General features: G+C 41.7%; 1 protein-coding gene across 1 annotated transcript; it reads left to right on the top strand.

Annotated features, from left to right (window-relative positions):
* The first annotated feature begins 917 nt into the window (after positions 1-917).
* Positions 918-16309, top strand: LOC119120349 (neurotrypsin-like). Its single transcript, XM_037247159.1, has 13 exons — positions 918-1351; positions 2229-2367; positions 3304-3476; positions 3567-3717; positions 3829-4007; positions 4437-4578; positions 4659-4879; positions 6972-7113; positions 8753-8958; positions 9857-9935; positions 10526-10648; positions 12446-12741; positions 14658-16309. The coding sequence occupies exons 1-13, from the start codon at positions 1036-1038 to the stop codon at positions 14987-14989; spliced, it is 2499 nt and encodes an 832-aa protein (XP_037103054.1). The 5' UTR covers positions 918-1035; the 3' UTR covers positions 14990-16309.
* Positions 16310-17260: the final 951 nt, after the last annotated feature.

Genomic DNA, 17260 nt, shown 5'->3' with positions numbered 1-17260 from the left:
GCCTACATTAGGCGAAGTAACAATCTGAAATAAGATAGGCATGTAAGAAAACTCCATCCAAATACCCCTCCCCAATAAACGTAGTAAATGTAGTCAATGTACCTTATTTTTAATCCTCCAGAAACTTCAGTTCAGACAGGGCCAGGATTCCTTATCATTGTCAACAGCGTGTTTTTTTCTTTCTTTTCATTTTCTACTACATTACTTATCCTACTACCATAAATCGTTTCACAGTTGGCCATTATGGTAGTTCAAAACGCTCTTAATTAATTAAATAATTAATTAATTAATTAATTAATTTATTAATTAATTTATTTATTTATTTATTTATTTATTTATTGGTGGGTGTGTGCGCGCGTGCGTATGTATGTCGTGCGTGCGTGCGTGCGTGTGTGCGTGAGTATGTATTCATCTATTTACACCTAATACTAACATTTCAAATTGTTTTAAGGAATCATGAACGTCATGTCCTCTGGGAAGAAGAGGTAAAGACCCACCCGACCCCAAATGCACTGGAATTGGGGTTTGTATTTTTTATTCACAATAGCAACCATTTTGTGTAATTGTGATATTTGATTCTTGTTTGTACATGCAGGTGTCTCAGTTTTATAAGTGCTCTAAGTTGTGCAATTGTGACATTCAATACTTGTTTGTACATGCAGGTGTCTTCGTTTTATAGTCGCTCTAACATGTGAGCATGCAAACATGGAACAAGAAAAGGATTTGAGGCCCTTGTGAAAAAAACATCAAGTGAAATTAGTAATTTAATGAATGGCTCTCAGTGCTTTTGCGGACTTGGCAAATGTTTGAAGGCATGCACCATTTGCTTTATAATTTGTGTACAGTGTCTTCTTCCCACGCATGTATAGCACTGTAATGCAGCTTCATTGATCTGCTCCCACCCCACCACCCTACACTCCCTCCCGTCCCACGCCATGCAGGGTGATGCGTCTGGCTAGGAAGCAATTGGTTCTTCTCAGCTGATGGGATTCCCGCCTGTGCAAACCTCCGGGATCCAAGCGTCAGATCCCCGGCATGACGGCGGTGTTCCTCGCCCTCACGACCGCGCTCCTGTGGCCGAGCGACGGCCACTCGTCACTTATTCAGCCGTTCGGCGACTGCGCCCAGAGCCGTGGCTCAGGCGCCTTGTACCGGGGCGCGATAGACGTCACCGAGTCCGGCGCACGGTGTATGAACTGGAGTGAGGTGGGCGGCTTCACGGAGCGTCACCCGGGCAAAGGCGTCGGGGAGCACAATCAGTGCCGGAATCCCGACGGCAGAATCCGAGCCTGGTGCTTCTTCCGGAACCAGAGAGGGAGAGTCGATTGGGGTTACTGCGACTGTAAACAAGGTACACGCGCATGCAGCCTGCCTGGAGCCACATCACATGCACAGAACAGTATCCCCATATATTCATCGGCTTTTATGTCATGTTGATGCGCTATTACAATTACATTTTCGAAATTGTCTAACATTATTATTATTAATTTTATTATTATTATTTTTAAAGGAATAGACCTTTGGCACATTGCAATAACGTTTATTGTGCAGGGTATAAACCAATCACTTCCAAATCTAAATGTTGGCCTACTTTTTGACACAATGGGTCCGCAGAATATAATTAAACAATATTGATTTTAAAGAGTGAATCCAGAATTGTTGGTTTTGTCATACAATGCTGCGTTGATGATTTCTTACCAATTAATTTCAATCCATGCACTCACTGAGTAAATTTTAAGCAGCAATTAAATGTTGCTGTTGCTTCTTGTTTGGGTCTTTTATAACTTCACCATGTTTGTAGCAGTCTTGTAATTATTAAGTGTATTTGGACTATCGACACAAATTAGCTATCTACTATATCTGCTGTGCTCACGCTGTGATAACTTCATTGTTAGTGCACATTAATCAGGTCAACCTTTTGTCATGGCGTGCGATGCACATACCAATATCGACTTTATTGTGTAATATTTTTTCCGAAACGTACTATTTGGAATCAGAGCGGTCTGTTGAGTCAAAATTCCATGCAGATGTTTTACCATGTTTCCTACTTAAAAGGCACATTTTCTGTCTTTGAATCTTTTCATGGAGTGTTAAGAATGTGGTTAAACCCATTGTTGAATGATATTGTTGAGTGAACTCTCGTTATATGCATAAACCCATCTGTTTTGCATCATTTTGATGTTAAAGCCTTGCTTTTACACGAGGCGTCCCCTGCTCTGCATGCCAAGGTTCAGTGCGTTTGCAAGGAGGCCGCTCCAAATTGGATGGCAGGGTGGAAGTCTACCTGGGCGGAGTGTGGGGGTCCGTGTGCAGCGACGACTGGCGAGATGAAGACGCTGCAGTTGTGTGCAGGCAGCTGGGCAAGGGGTGAGCGTGCACATATGCATATTTCCATTGAGACATATTGCCAGGTTGTTTTGTTTTTAATTAAAGATTTCTTTGTCCCACCATTTTTTATTTCACACAAAAAAACTTTGGTTTGAGACATGTAGTTGTGTTCTGTGTAACTATTTCCTGCATCGCCCACATATTCGATGCAGATGCACCATAAAACTTCACAATGCTTTACTGTCTTCGACTATCTGACAGATGATGAGCGCATCATTGGAAATTGTTGGGAAGGTTTATGGCCCTTGCACACCAGTTTTCTTTTTGCCTTTTTTTTCTTTTTGCCAGTGACCTTTGCATTCCAAACCTCCATTCCCTGGAGGTATTGAAATACCTTTAGCGCTCCCATTATTTACCTTGTTACCACCACTCATGCTATACTCACTCTCTTGCTGTCATCCGCGCCTTAGTGCTACTTGCCTAACTTACAAATTACATTTTCTTTCACCTCTAAATAAATCATCACAGGATGTAAATTGTGTAACCTCTAAAAAAAAAAAAAAAAAAGGTCACAAACACATATGGTGTCATGACTTAGGAGACCACGTTGCACACTTCCATCTGTTGACACTAAAACCAGCCCTGGCACGCATGCTTGCATTTTCATGCAAGAGGCAAACTCAGAGCAGAAAGCAGAGCGCAAATGTCAGCCATATGTCTGGCAGCATGGTCGCTGATGGGCGTCACGTGGACAGTTATTGGACACTGCAGGGTGCAAAAGCGCTTACGGTATATTTGCTCAGGAATAGTGGACCATGAATTTGCACATGGCTGAAGGGCATTGCAAGCAGCTTGAAGCCATTTTGTAGTTAAGTAAAAACTGTCAGCCTGTTTTTTTCTATAACATCTTTTAATCTATAATCATTAATGTTTGATAGCCTGGATTACTAGTTTGATCCCCGATACCCCTTCCAGCCTTTCAGGTCGGGCTCATGCTCTCCCCCTGTCTCGTCCGAGCATGGCTAAGTTCCACTGGCAGGCTGTCCGCTGCCAGGGAGATGAATCTGATCTGCTTCAGTGTCCCAAATCCATGTGGAATGGAGGCGAGTGCTCCATGACTGCAGCCGTGACCTGCACGAAGCAGCACGGTAGGTCGTACTCTTGAATCATTGAGAAACATTGGATGGATTGGATAAAGGTCTTCTGAACAAAGGTGCTGAGTTGTACGTTTTCATCAGATGCAGTGATGCTGCCTATACGGCTGGTAGGGGGCCGGTCGATGTCTGAAGGCACAGTTGAGGTGTTCCATGCAGGCCAGTGGGGCTCCATATGTGATGACCAATGGGATGACAGTGATGCAGAGGTTGTATGTCGACAGTTGGGGCTGAGGTAAAGGCACAAGCTTTTAAAGTCACATGCTAGTGATCAACCAGAAGCAGCCAGACAGAAAGTCGAGTATGTTTTTCAACACTTCCTCTTCACTTTCTTTCTTCCTTTCAGTGGTGTAGCACGGGCATGGGGCCAGGCCCATTATGGAAAGAGCTCTGGCCGTGTGTGGCTGGATGAGGTGAGATGCACAGGAAATGAACTCACCGTGGAGCAGTGTCTGAAAAGTGCTTGGGGAGAACACAACTGCCTCCATTCCGAGGATGCCGGCGTCTCTTGCAGTCCTCTGACAGGTAAATGAAGCTGCCTGCATCATCAAAGCACCATCTGGTGCAGCTACGGTAGCGTGATGCTGAAGAGTGAATGTCACAAGCTTTGCTAATAAATGTGGCTCTAGGACCACATTATTGTTTTACATAAAAAATGCATTCTTACACATGCATTTTTTATGAATTGATGTCTTTTAAATTCTCCATAGGTACAAATGTGAGTAAAAGTGGTTGTTTAGCTCTCAAGCCCAGTGGCGACTGGAGTAGCTTGCCTATTGCCCCAAGTCAGATCGAATCGGCTCCAGCCCACCAACTTCCTCACGCTCTACAAGCGCTATAATGAATAGATGGATGTTATTTTCCCCATTGCGCAATTATTGTTGTTTGCAAGACAGTAGAGTATTTTTACCACCTAATTTCCTTACTGGCAATGTCTGACTTTGATCTCCACAGATGGTACTGTTCGGTTAGTGGGTGGGACCGTGGGCTCCGAGGGACGCTTAGAGGTCTTCTACCATGGACAGTGGGGAACAGTCTGTGATGACGGCTGGACAGACTCAAACACTCAAGTAGTGTGCCATCAACTCGGTTACAGGTAATAAATATGGTGCCCCGGACGTGTACATTATTTAAATTTCATATTGCTGCATTATGACGCCTGTGTGACCTGAGCAGGTTAGGCCAAACTCTGGTTCCTGAAGGACTAGACATCACACCGGTCCCTCGCTTCGGGGTTGCGTCTGGTCCTATTCTTTTGGATGACGTGAGCTGCACAGGCAAAGAGCCCAGCCTATTGCTGTGCAAGCGGGAGGAGTGGCTCCGTCATGACTGCACACATCATGAAGATGTTAACATCGCGTGCAATGCAGAACGCCTCGGAGACGGGCTTCCGACGAGTAAGACGCAATCTTATCTGACAGTGACATTTAAACTGTCAAATATAAGGATACATATGGATTATATGCAATGCATGACATACGTGCATAAATAGAAGGCCGCCTACTTTGCTACAACCACCAGCAGAGGTGTTTTTATTCTATAATAAATATGACATGAAATTAGCTATGGCAAGTTGAGTTATAGCCATGCCGATTTAAATGTATGTTAAATAAAATAAATCTAAAATCCAGAGACTTCCTGCTGAACTGCCAACCCTTTTGATATCCTCTTTGCGGTCTTAGTAAACACTAAACACTATCAAGGGTTGATATTGGGCTCCCTGCAAATTTGAGACAATCAACCGCAACTTCCAAATTCATTCTCATATGTATATGCTATAATGATTTATTGATATAGTGATGGTGGTTTTATTCTTTGTGGTTAATGCATTAACTGTTGACTCTGCTCCTGATGTGTATAGCACACATTTTCCAGAACAGCCAGGCATAGGAAGCCAAAGTCTCCATTCACATCAATTTCCTCCGTCTACTACTACGTAATAGAGCAGTTTGTAAGATCTCTGTGAAACTCAATGTGGACTCAATTAAAATCTCATTTTAGAAAATCCGACATCCCCAAAGTGGTGGTTGGTGATGTCATGCCAGATTTTACGGGCATGTCTGCTGATTAGCCTCCCCTGCAATAACAAGTGGACTGATTGTAAATGTATATTACCGGTTTGCCTAAATGTAACCCCCTTGCTTGTGAACAAACATTGCGTGCACGCTTTCGTGGGCCCACATATTGCCAGCTCAAATATCAAACTGTACCTCATACTCCTTCGCCAAACGCCCTGTAGTGCCTCTCTTGGCAAAAAGAACTAGAAGGAAGGGTCTAGGGTGTTAGCGCCATTCATCAAGATGATGTCAATGGCCTCTGGGTAATAATAAAAGAGCGACAGTGATGGAGGAAGCAAAATTGTTTTTACTTTTCAATTCTGTTTCCTCTGCTACTGCTGAATGCAACATACAGTCAACCGTACGTATGTGATAAGTCTGTTGAACTTCCTAGCAAATAATTCATGTGAGACTTATCTTTGGTGAGAGATCACACAGTGGAGACAGAAATAGCTGTTTCACATGCTGGGGGTTTATTGATGCAGCTTAGGTAGCTTTGGCAAGAGCCTGAGGAACATTCTTGGTAGCTAAAGAATTATATCATTACTGCAAAGCATTTGGGAGTCTCATAATGTGGATTTGTGATTGTTTATCTGTCCAACCTCCCCGCATTGCAGATTGGTTTATGTTGATTTTGGAAAGGGCAGACAATGCTGATAAGTCAGGCAGGGCTTTCAAGTTACTTTCTGTGGTTTGCTTTCTTTCCTCTCTTGTCAGGGAGCATCACGCTGAGGTCATGTTAGTGCATAGTTGTTGTAAGATAGAGGACAAAATAACAATGAGCCTCCAACTACCACCGCCATAGACGTTTACTTGCTGAGTAACCTTAATTGGTCAGGGTCACAGTGGACTCCAGATTACCCACATGTGTGTTACATGCAATGGATGATGTCACCCAAGCAATCAGGGAAGAAAAACAAGGGTGGCTAAAAATGTCCAATGAAAATATTTTGTAACATCGACTGATGATCAGCCTAGGTTGTATCATACCATTGAGACAGTTGTCAGTTGTGAACCTGAATCGGATAAATAGTGTGGACAAAATCCCATAAGTTGTGTTTGTTGAAGTGTCCGCCGCATGTGCAACACTAAATGATAAGTATAATCGAACAGACTGGTGAAGTGCTACCTCCATGAGTGAAAATCTCTTTTTGCTACAGGCTCACTTTTTTCTCTTCATACTCTGGGATATTAGGGAACAACCTTGGAACTTGACTGGTCACAATTCCCTAGTTCTACCACTAGTCGTCATGGTAACAGCTGGCAACTGGTTCCAGAGAATGACTTGTGTTGACCTTTTCTCATTGTAAAGGTGCTGCGGCCAGGTCAAAGATTTTTTTTAAATTGGGTTCTCGTGATTGATTGCTCATGGATGCAATCGGGGATTGACAATAAATTCAGTGTATTGTGTGCGTGTGTGTTTGTTATCCAGGTGTCCCAGTGAGGCTGGTGGGAGGAGAAAGCCCCAGAGAAGGGCGGGTAGAGATCTATCTGTCTGGTCAATGGGGTACAGTCTGTGATGATGGATGGACTGATCGGGATGCTGAAGTTGTGTGTCGACAGATGGGATTCAGGTATGTGAACAGATGTCGGCGCCTGAAGCTGCACAACATTGTGGGTATTGATGATAAATGAAGCTTACTTACAGTATATAATGCACTCGCTACACCATACAATGCCCAAAGTGCTTAGAAAAGCCTCATATTCACCAATTCGCACACACATTCTGAGATCAACGGGCAGCTGATGCCACTGCCAGGCCCACTGGGAGCAAATTAGGGTTCAGTGTCTTGCCCAAGGACAATTTGGCAGCAGAGAGTCCGCGCTTTGGTCACTGGATCCACTTTAGCCACACGAAAACAAAGCTAATTTGTATGCTAAAACAATTGGCTCATCATCAAAATAGTTAAGAGTGATAGTTCCAGCAACAAGATTGATTTTGTGCATGCAAATGGATTCACCATAAAAAAACATTTTGTTTAGAGCTCAGACCTGACTCCAAATAAAAACCGAGATAGACATAAAGTATGCGATCTGGTGATACACTGTTTCAACTCTCGTTACTTGTCCATCAAAACTAAGCTTTATCATCATCGTCACAATTTATGATACTGGTCTTGCATTTGATCTCATTGTATAGAAAGTCCAAAGTTGGGGCAGATGAAAGTACTTTTTCCCTTTTCCAAGCCGTGAGCTGTTGCATCGCAATGTGATCGCTGTATGTTAGTCTGCTCACGCTTAAGTGAATCCAGAACATCATCTCTGTTTGCAAAATCCATCATCACGTCTTAGACTTGGCATCTGTCTCATACACATCCTTTGCTTTTCATCTCTTCATCTCACACAGTGTATCTGTTTCCACTTAACATCTCATCACACTCAAACTGAGCTTGGGTTAAACGACAATGACTAACGTCAACTGTTGCTTTCGTGATACATTATTAGCATGTCCTGTCCAATAGTGTGACTGTAATTTCTTCACTTTTAAATGGCTTAACTGTACATCATTTTGAAAACCAAAATAAACAACCTCTTAGGGGAGCATATTGTACTAAGTGACGGGCTATCTCATCCACTCTGTCTCCTATTATCCCATCCCTCTGAGATGCTGTCCCCTTTTCCATAACAAGTAATTGTCGAGGGAGTGCTGTCATACGGACACGGAACTGCCTTTGCTCCCCGGCAACACATGGCTTGCCGTTTTCTTCCACATACGTGTGTGTAGGTGAAAGCCACATCTGGAGAGCATAAGCATGAGAGCGCAGTGGAGCGTGTCGGAGATGTGCAATTTCGGATCATCGTTCTGTCTGAAGCAGGGTGTGGTGAAAGGTCGTTAAATATACAACACTTCCCCCGTGGTTAAACTGTTCTCTTGGGGTGAGAAAGCAAAAATGTATACAAATTATGTACAACCTCATCTTTGACCCATATTGACCCGGATGACACATCGTGGGATTATTCTGTCACAATGAGTCATATTAAAACTCAGAGGAATAAGAAGCCTAATATTGTTCTGTCCATATTCACACTGACAATGCATACTTGGGCTTGTCTTAACAAGCATGTGGCGCTCTGATAGCATCCCGACACACTACTTGATTTTGCATTCATTTATCTTAATTAACCACATAAATGACACGTTTATGAAATTGGATGATGACAATGATGATAAATTATAACACGTAAGCTCATCCTGGCATCTGATCTCTCTAGCGGGCTGGCCAAGGCTCGCGTGATGGCATACTTTGGCGAGGGTGCGGGGCCAATCCACGTGGACAACGTGAAGTGCAGCGGAGACGAGCGCTCCATCGCCGATTGCATCAAACAGGCGCCCGGCACGCACAATTGTCGTCATAGCGAGGACGCCGGAGTCATCTGTGACTACGGTCAACTCCAGACTGGTCACAAAGAGGTCAAAGGTGAGTTAGTGCTGGTCTTTTCTTGAAGTTATTTGAGAGCAATTCGAGCACCTCGTGCGGCATATGAAAGGAGTCTGCAGAGCCCCGTGCGGCGTACTGTACTGAGAAACTAATGAGCCAAGATTAATAAATCATGGTGATATTTTTAGCATGGCCCAGCTCAGTGTGTGTAAATATGTCCAGATGGCGAAATGGACCTTTCCTATGTTATTGCTTCACCCTGTCTGTCACACATGCGGACAGACTCACATTGCTGTTTGTTTCCTGCGCATTACACGAGCTGCAAACACCGTAATAAGTCAACACCGCGTGGGGGATGTTTTGCTTCCGAAAAAGGACCTCACATTTATAATATGTACCGTATTTTCCGCACTATAAGGCGCACTTAAAAACCTCCAATTTTCTCAAAAGTGCGCCTTATAATCCGGTGCGCCTTATATATGGACCAATATGGATTCGTGGATGAGGACCAATTTATTAAAGTAAGCTTTACGTGTTTATTTTGTGTGTTGCGCGATACTAACGTTTGAGCAACGTTGAGTTATTGATATATTGTTATTGTTTTCACTATTTCGAGTGTTACTATATTGTGATTGCATTAACGTTTGAGCAATTTTGAGTTATTTATTCTACGCGCTTTATAATCCGGTGCGCCTTACATATGGACAAAGTTTTAAAATGGGCCATTCATTGTAGGTGCGCTTTATAATCCGGTGCACCTTATAGTGCGGAAAATACGGTACAATAAGTGCTCCTGGTCAGAAAAACATGAATTTCACGTATGAAACATGTTTAATAAAACGCCGTCCAAGTCTGAATTTATGGTTTAGCAATCACAGTCATCCCAGACTGTCTCACACACGCTGATAGATAAATATCTCTCTTCTGTCTCAATCAGCTCCAGTCAATCAGATTTGCGGGCTGCGGCTCATACACACTCGGCAGCGTCGAATCATCGGAGGAGAGAACTCTCTGAGGTGAGGCCGTAATGTGATAAAATCAGATATGGGTTATGGAACACCTTTTCTAGTCAAAATATTACAATGGCAACTATTTATTTGAAGCAGAGCAAACGGATACCATTTTATTATACGTGTCGCTAAGTACACAAGAATGTAAGCCGAACATTCCACTGGCTTGGCCCTCATCCAGATAAACAAACGGTGCTTAGATTAAAATATAAATTCCTCGAGATACTTCCTGTTTGTGTTCAATAATTACATGGAACGTTGAAGCCATTTAGTTTTATTGTTAAGAGGGTTTTTGATTAATGACTACTGTAAATGATTTTTAGGAGTGACCATTTAATTTCCTTCCTCATAGTCATCAGGTTAATTTTACAGCAATAAAACTGCTCTGCGGGTCAAATTCCATTTCCATTTTGAATACCTCAAATGTGATTCCAGCCATATGAATAGAAACCAATAATACAGTCTTTAGTTGGATCCAAACCGTGCATTCTATTTCACGATCAAATTGTTAATTATTAATTCCACACAACTGACAGAATTCTTAAATCTGTATTTGCATTTGCAGTCACGTTTTAGTGTTTACACTTGTGTCTTAGGAGCGGCTGGCCGTGGCAGTCCGCGATACGTTTACGGGGGTCCAGGGGAGATGGGAGGCTGGTGTGTGGTGCGACTCTAATTGACACCTGCTGGGTCCTCACATCAGCACACTGCTTCAAGAAGTAAGATGTATTTATTTTCATGCACACGCATTAGCATGTAAACATGAAAAACAATAAGCGCTAACAAGGTGCTACATTTAAATTTTGGTTAAACTGGGAATCATAGATAATTTGCCTAAGCATATTAGGGAGTTCATAAGCGAGGGTTCTGTCGAGTTCCTAGTAAACATTCTATCTTGGGGATTTATGCTTTTCCACATAAACACTGAGTCGTGGGAGTTTGGCTTACACATGGATTTTCCCCAAACGGTGAGGAAACTCAAGAATAAATTTCCTGAAACTGACCACAGGACATTTTTTATGTCCAAATGTGAATCAAGATGGACGTCGATTTGGAAGTCCCATAGTGAAGTGATCAGCTGCGGTTTGGTGCTCACCGTAACAGAGACGTATAGTTAATCTATAAACTTCACTAATGCACACAGCAGAGAAGGCAGCAGGGAGCAAAAGTGGTGGAGTGCGAGAGAAGAACAAATACAGCCTGCATTTAATTTTATACTCAAAGCTGACCCCACACCGATAAATCCAACTTTTCCACATTTTGGAGAGGAAGAAGTAACTCAGTATATCCTTCCTTTTACCTTTTCATGAACCATTGTCAGGGTCTCTTCACTACTGCAGGTTGAAAAAAAAAGTGGTTATAAAAGACACCCAACCACTTTCAGATTATTTTCAGGAAAAAAATAGACTGAAACTCAAACTCTGTGATGAATCTTAAAACACTAATGTCTGGGAAGTTGTTTGAAAGTTAAATGGTAATCATCCTCGTTACAGAATGCACTACTTTATGTGAAACAAAGTGAAATTGGAAGAAATATTGAATGAGCCTATAAAATATATTTTAAACCATGACTACTACTTTATTATGTATTTTTCTTCAAAATGTACACTACAAATTTTTAATAGAAATAAGTGTTTAGATATGCCATTGAGTAAAATGATGGCATTAATCATCTAACAGCTTTAACTAACTAACTAACTAACTAACTAACTAACTAACTAACTAACTAACTAACTAACACAACATTTATATTTAAATGTATGTTTATATTTATATTTATATGATAAAGGTAGCTAAAACAAATTGTCAATACAACTGAAAATTAAATACATTTTCAATAAACAAAGCAAAAAACAGTGTGGACTTTAAAGTCAGGGCTGTGGAGATAGTGGTTGACTGATCTCATCTTTTCTTTGCACACATGACTTTTTTTTAGTATCAGTTTACAGTTTGCATGTCGTGTCATGTATTACTGTAGACCACTGGTGCATCTCTGAAAAGACGACCTGATATCATTTGGCCTCCTTACAGCGAGCAGATTATCTCTATTTATATTTTGCGAGCGTACAGCTCAGGGCCTGCCAACTGTAACTAAACTCCTGACCATTTTAAACATGGAAAGGTAACTTGGGTGGCATGATTACTTGTCAGTTAATACCAAACACATTAACAGATGGAGAGAGAGCATGTGTGTGTTTATATGTGTTTATACGTATGTTTTTGTATTTAGCTGGCCGACCATTTTGTTTGGTTTGTGATATTTTCTGACTCGACCCTAATAAGGTCACATTTTCTTCTGATACTCTTTCCTCCGTTTCTGTTGGCCTCGAGATAACCAACTTTATCACCCCAAAGAGGTTTTTTGAAACACCCAAACATGTCAACAAGTGACGAGAAACACTCCATCATGTGCCCTTGTGACGCAGATCGAATCATAAACGTGCTGACAGGATGAAAGATTCACTGTTATCGCTCAAATATTTTCTTCTAATCTTATCCCTCTCTCATGTGCACAGGTATGGAAACAGCACCAAGCAGTACAAAGTCAGAGTGGGTGACTATCACTCCCTCGTCCCCGAGGAGCACGAGGAGGAGTACGGTGTGGATCAGATTGTCCCGCATCCGAGTTACCGCTCCCACAGCAACGATTATGACCTGGCCTTGGTTCGGCTGTCACCGGGGCCCGTGGGCCACACACCGGGAGAGTGCGTGTCATTCAGCCGTCACGTCCTTCCCGCCTGTTTGCCCCTGAGGAAGGAGAGAGTGCTCAAACAAGCCAGCAACTGTCACATCACCGGCTGGGGTGATACAGGTGAGCTTGCGTGTGTGTGTGTGTGCGTGTGTGGTGGTGGTGAAAGACGAGTGGCTCTTAGCTGAAAAACAAGCTGGGAAACTGTCGGAGATGACAGTCTGGAGTCCCTGTGAATTGTCTAGTAGAGGCTGATATCCAAAATCAATAGTTGTCTTGCTCTGTTGTTGAACAAGACTCTCTGAAAATATAGCGATTACAATTAGAATGTTCAATTGACATAAAAAAAATTGTACATGAACATACAAAGATATTTAAGAGTGTCACAAAAAAACAGAAGTATAAACTTAAATCTTTTAAGAAGCACTGAGTGCAGCACCCACCAATTTGCATTTTGCTGTTTACGCATTCTATGGAAATATTCAAAATATTCTGCAGTGTTCAATCATAGATCACTGTATGTGACGCCTCAAAGTCTAATAGGGATGGAGTTTTTCCATTCCAGTGCATTGGCAGATGATTATAAATTATTTGAAATTGATAAGATTCTTGACTGCCAACAGTATTCCCAAATAGTCGTACAAACACAGACCGGAGTCCAAACCACTGAAGAGCGCCATCATTTAAAAAAAGTCTTGCCACGGCTGTCTTTTTTTTTTTTTTTTATTTAAATTTTTTTGTGGTTAGAAGGAAAGAAATATACACACTTATATCACAAGGAGTGTGTTGAACAGTGGTAAACTCTGTCAGCATGTAGTATTGTTACCATGTGAAAGTCATTATACATCAAATCTACCATCAGTAATGCTCACCTGAGAATTGCATTAGTTGCTGCCGATGCAAAAAAACTACCGGTGTCGTTTGTATTATGAAATCCATGACTGCCAGACTCATACATACTAAGGGAGGTGGGAGGAGGGTATAAAGGTATTTATCTCAAGAGCAGTGACAACACTAACTATTTAAAGAGTCTAATGTACTGAAGGGTGGCGGCTGTTTGACTTTACAGCAAGGTGTTCGGTTTGTGTGCTTGGTTTTGGCACCTTCATATCATTCACACAGACTGTACACACGCACGCATTTCACACATACGTAGCAGGCAAACAGCCCAACGCTCGCAACAACCAAGTCATGGAAAGAGTGTCTGAGCTATGCAGAAATTGTTGCTGTTCCTGACCCTTTTATTTATTTAACCTACTTGGATTGCCCCTGCAAATAAACTTATCAATTTTCAATGCTGTTTGAGTTCAAGTTTATTGTGATTCAGTGGTCAAATTGGTTTCTTTTTAGTCCAGGGAGGTTTTCTAATGAAAACCTTCATGGATTCTTTATAGGTGTATAATATTGTTTTTAAAGATGTTCTTTTATAATAGAAGCTGTCCTGTCAAAACAATGATTATCATCTGAATCATTTGGGATGAAATTGGGATTAAACATCAAGTTAGGTTTATTTATACATGGTCAATTTTTCATGCCATTTTTCTCATTAGGTTGTGGGTGAGCTCCTTTGAGCGAATTAGAATGTTTAAGAACGCGCATGTTTTTTGGAACGCAAGAGGACCCAGTAAAAAAAAAGGAAAGTTGAGATTCAAACAGAACACCTCGACTGAGGCAAATGTAGTGCCATGGCAACAATATTTGAACTGCACCTCTGTCTGCTGTGACATACTTACGATCTTGGCTTCATGCTGACATTTTCAGCATACTTTTATTTGATATATTCGCTGCCCTGTAAAATGTATTTATGGAGCTGTGATTAAAAAGTAACGTCAGTAGGTGCAGAAGGCAGTATTCTATTTCCATTAGTTAACTTTTGCAGACTATTTTGTGACGTTAATCTTATTCAAGCAAGCGTTATTTTTTATTTCATCCCCCCCTCCAGTTAAGTGTGCCTATGGCGAGATGTGTAATACTGATTTTGACATATTTTAGGAGCACAAATAAAGTGTCTTAAGACCCACTTTTGAACTTCTCCCCAGGCCGCTCATACTCCAAGACCCTCCAGCAGGCGCCGCTCTCCCTCCTTCCTCGCCGCCAATGCCAGCAGTATTTCCACGGGGCTTTCACCAGCCGCATGCTGTGTGCCGGCAGTGTCCAGCAAGAGAGACGTGTGGACAGTTGCCGCGGCGACAGCGGAGGGCCTCTGGTGTGTGAGCGTCCCGGAGGAGGCTGGGTGGTTTACGGGGTCACGTCGTGGGGTCACGCCTGTCGAACGCAGCAGTCGCCCGGGGTCTACACCAAAGTGTCCGCCTTCAGCTCATGGATACACAAGGTGATGGCACATAATGAGGGGAAACAAAGAAGCCGATAGTTAATTCACTCAGGCTGGTGAGATGAATGAGGGTCACATGACCCAAAAAAAAAAAAAAGGACATGTCAGCTTTTTTGCTCCACAAAAGCATGTCTTCATCATAAGCACTTATTCACACAGGCCGCAAAATACAATTCTGTGTATAAAAATGTATTTTTAATGTTCTGTATTTTGTCATTAAGTTGTATTCTAACATTTTGTGATGTCTATTAATGTTTAACGGGACCACAGGTACTAAAGCATGCATGCGTGAACTGATTGCACAAGTTTCTGCAGATTTGCACTCAATCGTCTGCGCTTTTTGTGCTCGCTTGTCTGACCAAGTGAACCGCGTCATTTCATTTGTTGGTCATTTTAAAATTGCTGTCACATTTTTCAGGGCATCATAACCTAACAGTGTTTGTCTTAAACAGGATCAAACATGACTAAAAATCAAAGCACATATTAGTATTTCTACCTGTATTATAATTTTTACATATTGACTTCCTGGTAGTGCTGGAAGAATTTATTCACAATGGGACAATCTGATACACTTGAAAAAGTATGAATGCTGGCTCCTTATTTTGATGAATGATTTTGTTTCAATGTATTGTACTGTTTATTAATAAATTGAGTTTTTGTTAAAAAAAACTTACCTGTTTGCTGGTTTACACTTAGGCCAAACCATTGTGCAAAACTTAAGCGCTGGTGGCGTTGTGCCACCAAGGAATTATGTTGGTGGATAAGCTTAATCTAGTTTAGCCATGTCACAAATGAGTGGAGCAAGCGCAACCAAATGCAGAAGTTCACTCAGACAGGGAACAGATTCTGCCCGTGAGCCTCCACACAAGACCAGGGGGAAAACGAAAGAGCAGCACAGGCACACAAGGAACAGACAGGAGACAACACTAAACACCGCCGGGAGAAACACACGATTTAAATACATCAGATAACAAGAGGGAGCAGGTGACAGATATTACGACAATGAAGGGGTGTGGCTGATGGAAGCTCTTTCTGCTTCTTGCTGCAAAATACATGAACAGATAATATATGGACCCCCCCCCCCCCCCACACACACACACACATGTACACACACACATTGTCTCAGTCTGTGTTTCCTTCTCTCTATGTCATTGCTATGTGACACCTTGTGTACAGGAATAGCTGCCATTTTCAAATTCCCCATTTAGTCGAACGGGCAAACATGGTAACACATTTAAAAATGGGAGTGAGCGTGACGACGACAAGCTGACAGTTGCCTTGTGTGGCTCTATGACCTCTTTTGCAAATGTGGAATTCTGTGATAATGTCTTTGATCCCTCAATAAAAATCAATCTCTGATGTGACAATCATTTTCAGTGTTGCACAAGAGCGCCCCCATCTGGTTATCTACACTGTTGTGGGTACTGATTGACCCAAGGGTCACTGGTTTGATGCACAATTGTGAAATAATTGTGCCATCACTGCTGACTTTTTGTTGAGCTATTTTTAGATAAGACCTGCAGGGTATTCATGTGATCCTCACAGCAACCTGGTGGCTGTGGAGTGTATAAAGGTTTTTTGTCAAAAAATTTTGAATAATATGATTCTATGAATATGAATATGATATAACAATTCTGTGATTGTAGATTTCCTTTTTGTGTTTCACTGAGAGTGATATTCAACAAAACACTGTATGGAACTTCCACAACAATAGTTGTACCGATTATCGAGCAAATATGAATTATAATAAAGGCTATTATAATAAAGGCTCAACAGGAAAAACAGGATGAAACAAAAACTGTTTACAAGACATTAACAAGATAACAACGTAAAATGGATTTAAAAGTAATCTAAACAAGGTTCCCCAAAAAACAGATCAATACAGATGCTGTACCCTGAATAAAAATAACAAATCGATATCCCTCGAAGACTGTCAAAACTGAACATTATAATGCTTGTAAAGGTGGAATTTTTGATAGATTGTTTAGGTGTACCTAATACTGTGGCCGGTGAGTCTATGGAGTAAACAGATTCTATCAACTGCTGGGTAACATTTCCGAACTCCTTTATCACTCGCTCTCCTTCCATTTTACAAGCAATGGCTTTTTCATAGCTGCCTTGTTTCATTTCTCCTGCTTTGTCTTTAAATCCTTCTCGTATTCTTTCATTTTATTCAAGGCTTCTCACAAAAAGTTCATATTTTACGATGAAAACAATCCAACTTTGACAACAGTTTGAACCTCTGCAATCTCTTTCATTCATGGTATGGTGACTCCATGCTGCAAACACGACAGCAAGAAAACACAAACC

This window comes from Syngnathus acus, chromosome 1 (genome assembly GCF_901709675.1).
Source record: "Syngnathus acus chromosome 1, fSynAcu1.2, whole genome shotgun sequence".
NCBI lineage: Eukaryota > Metazoa > Chordata > Actinopteri > Syngnathiformes > Syngnathidae > Syngnathus > Syngnathus acus.
This window is presented reverse-complemented; position numbering and strand designations above follow the sequence as displayed.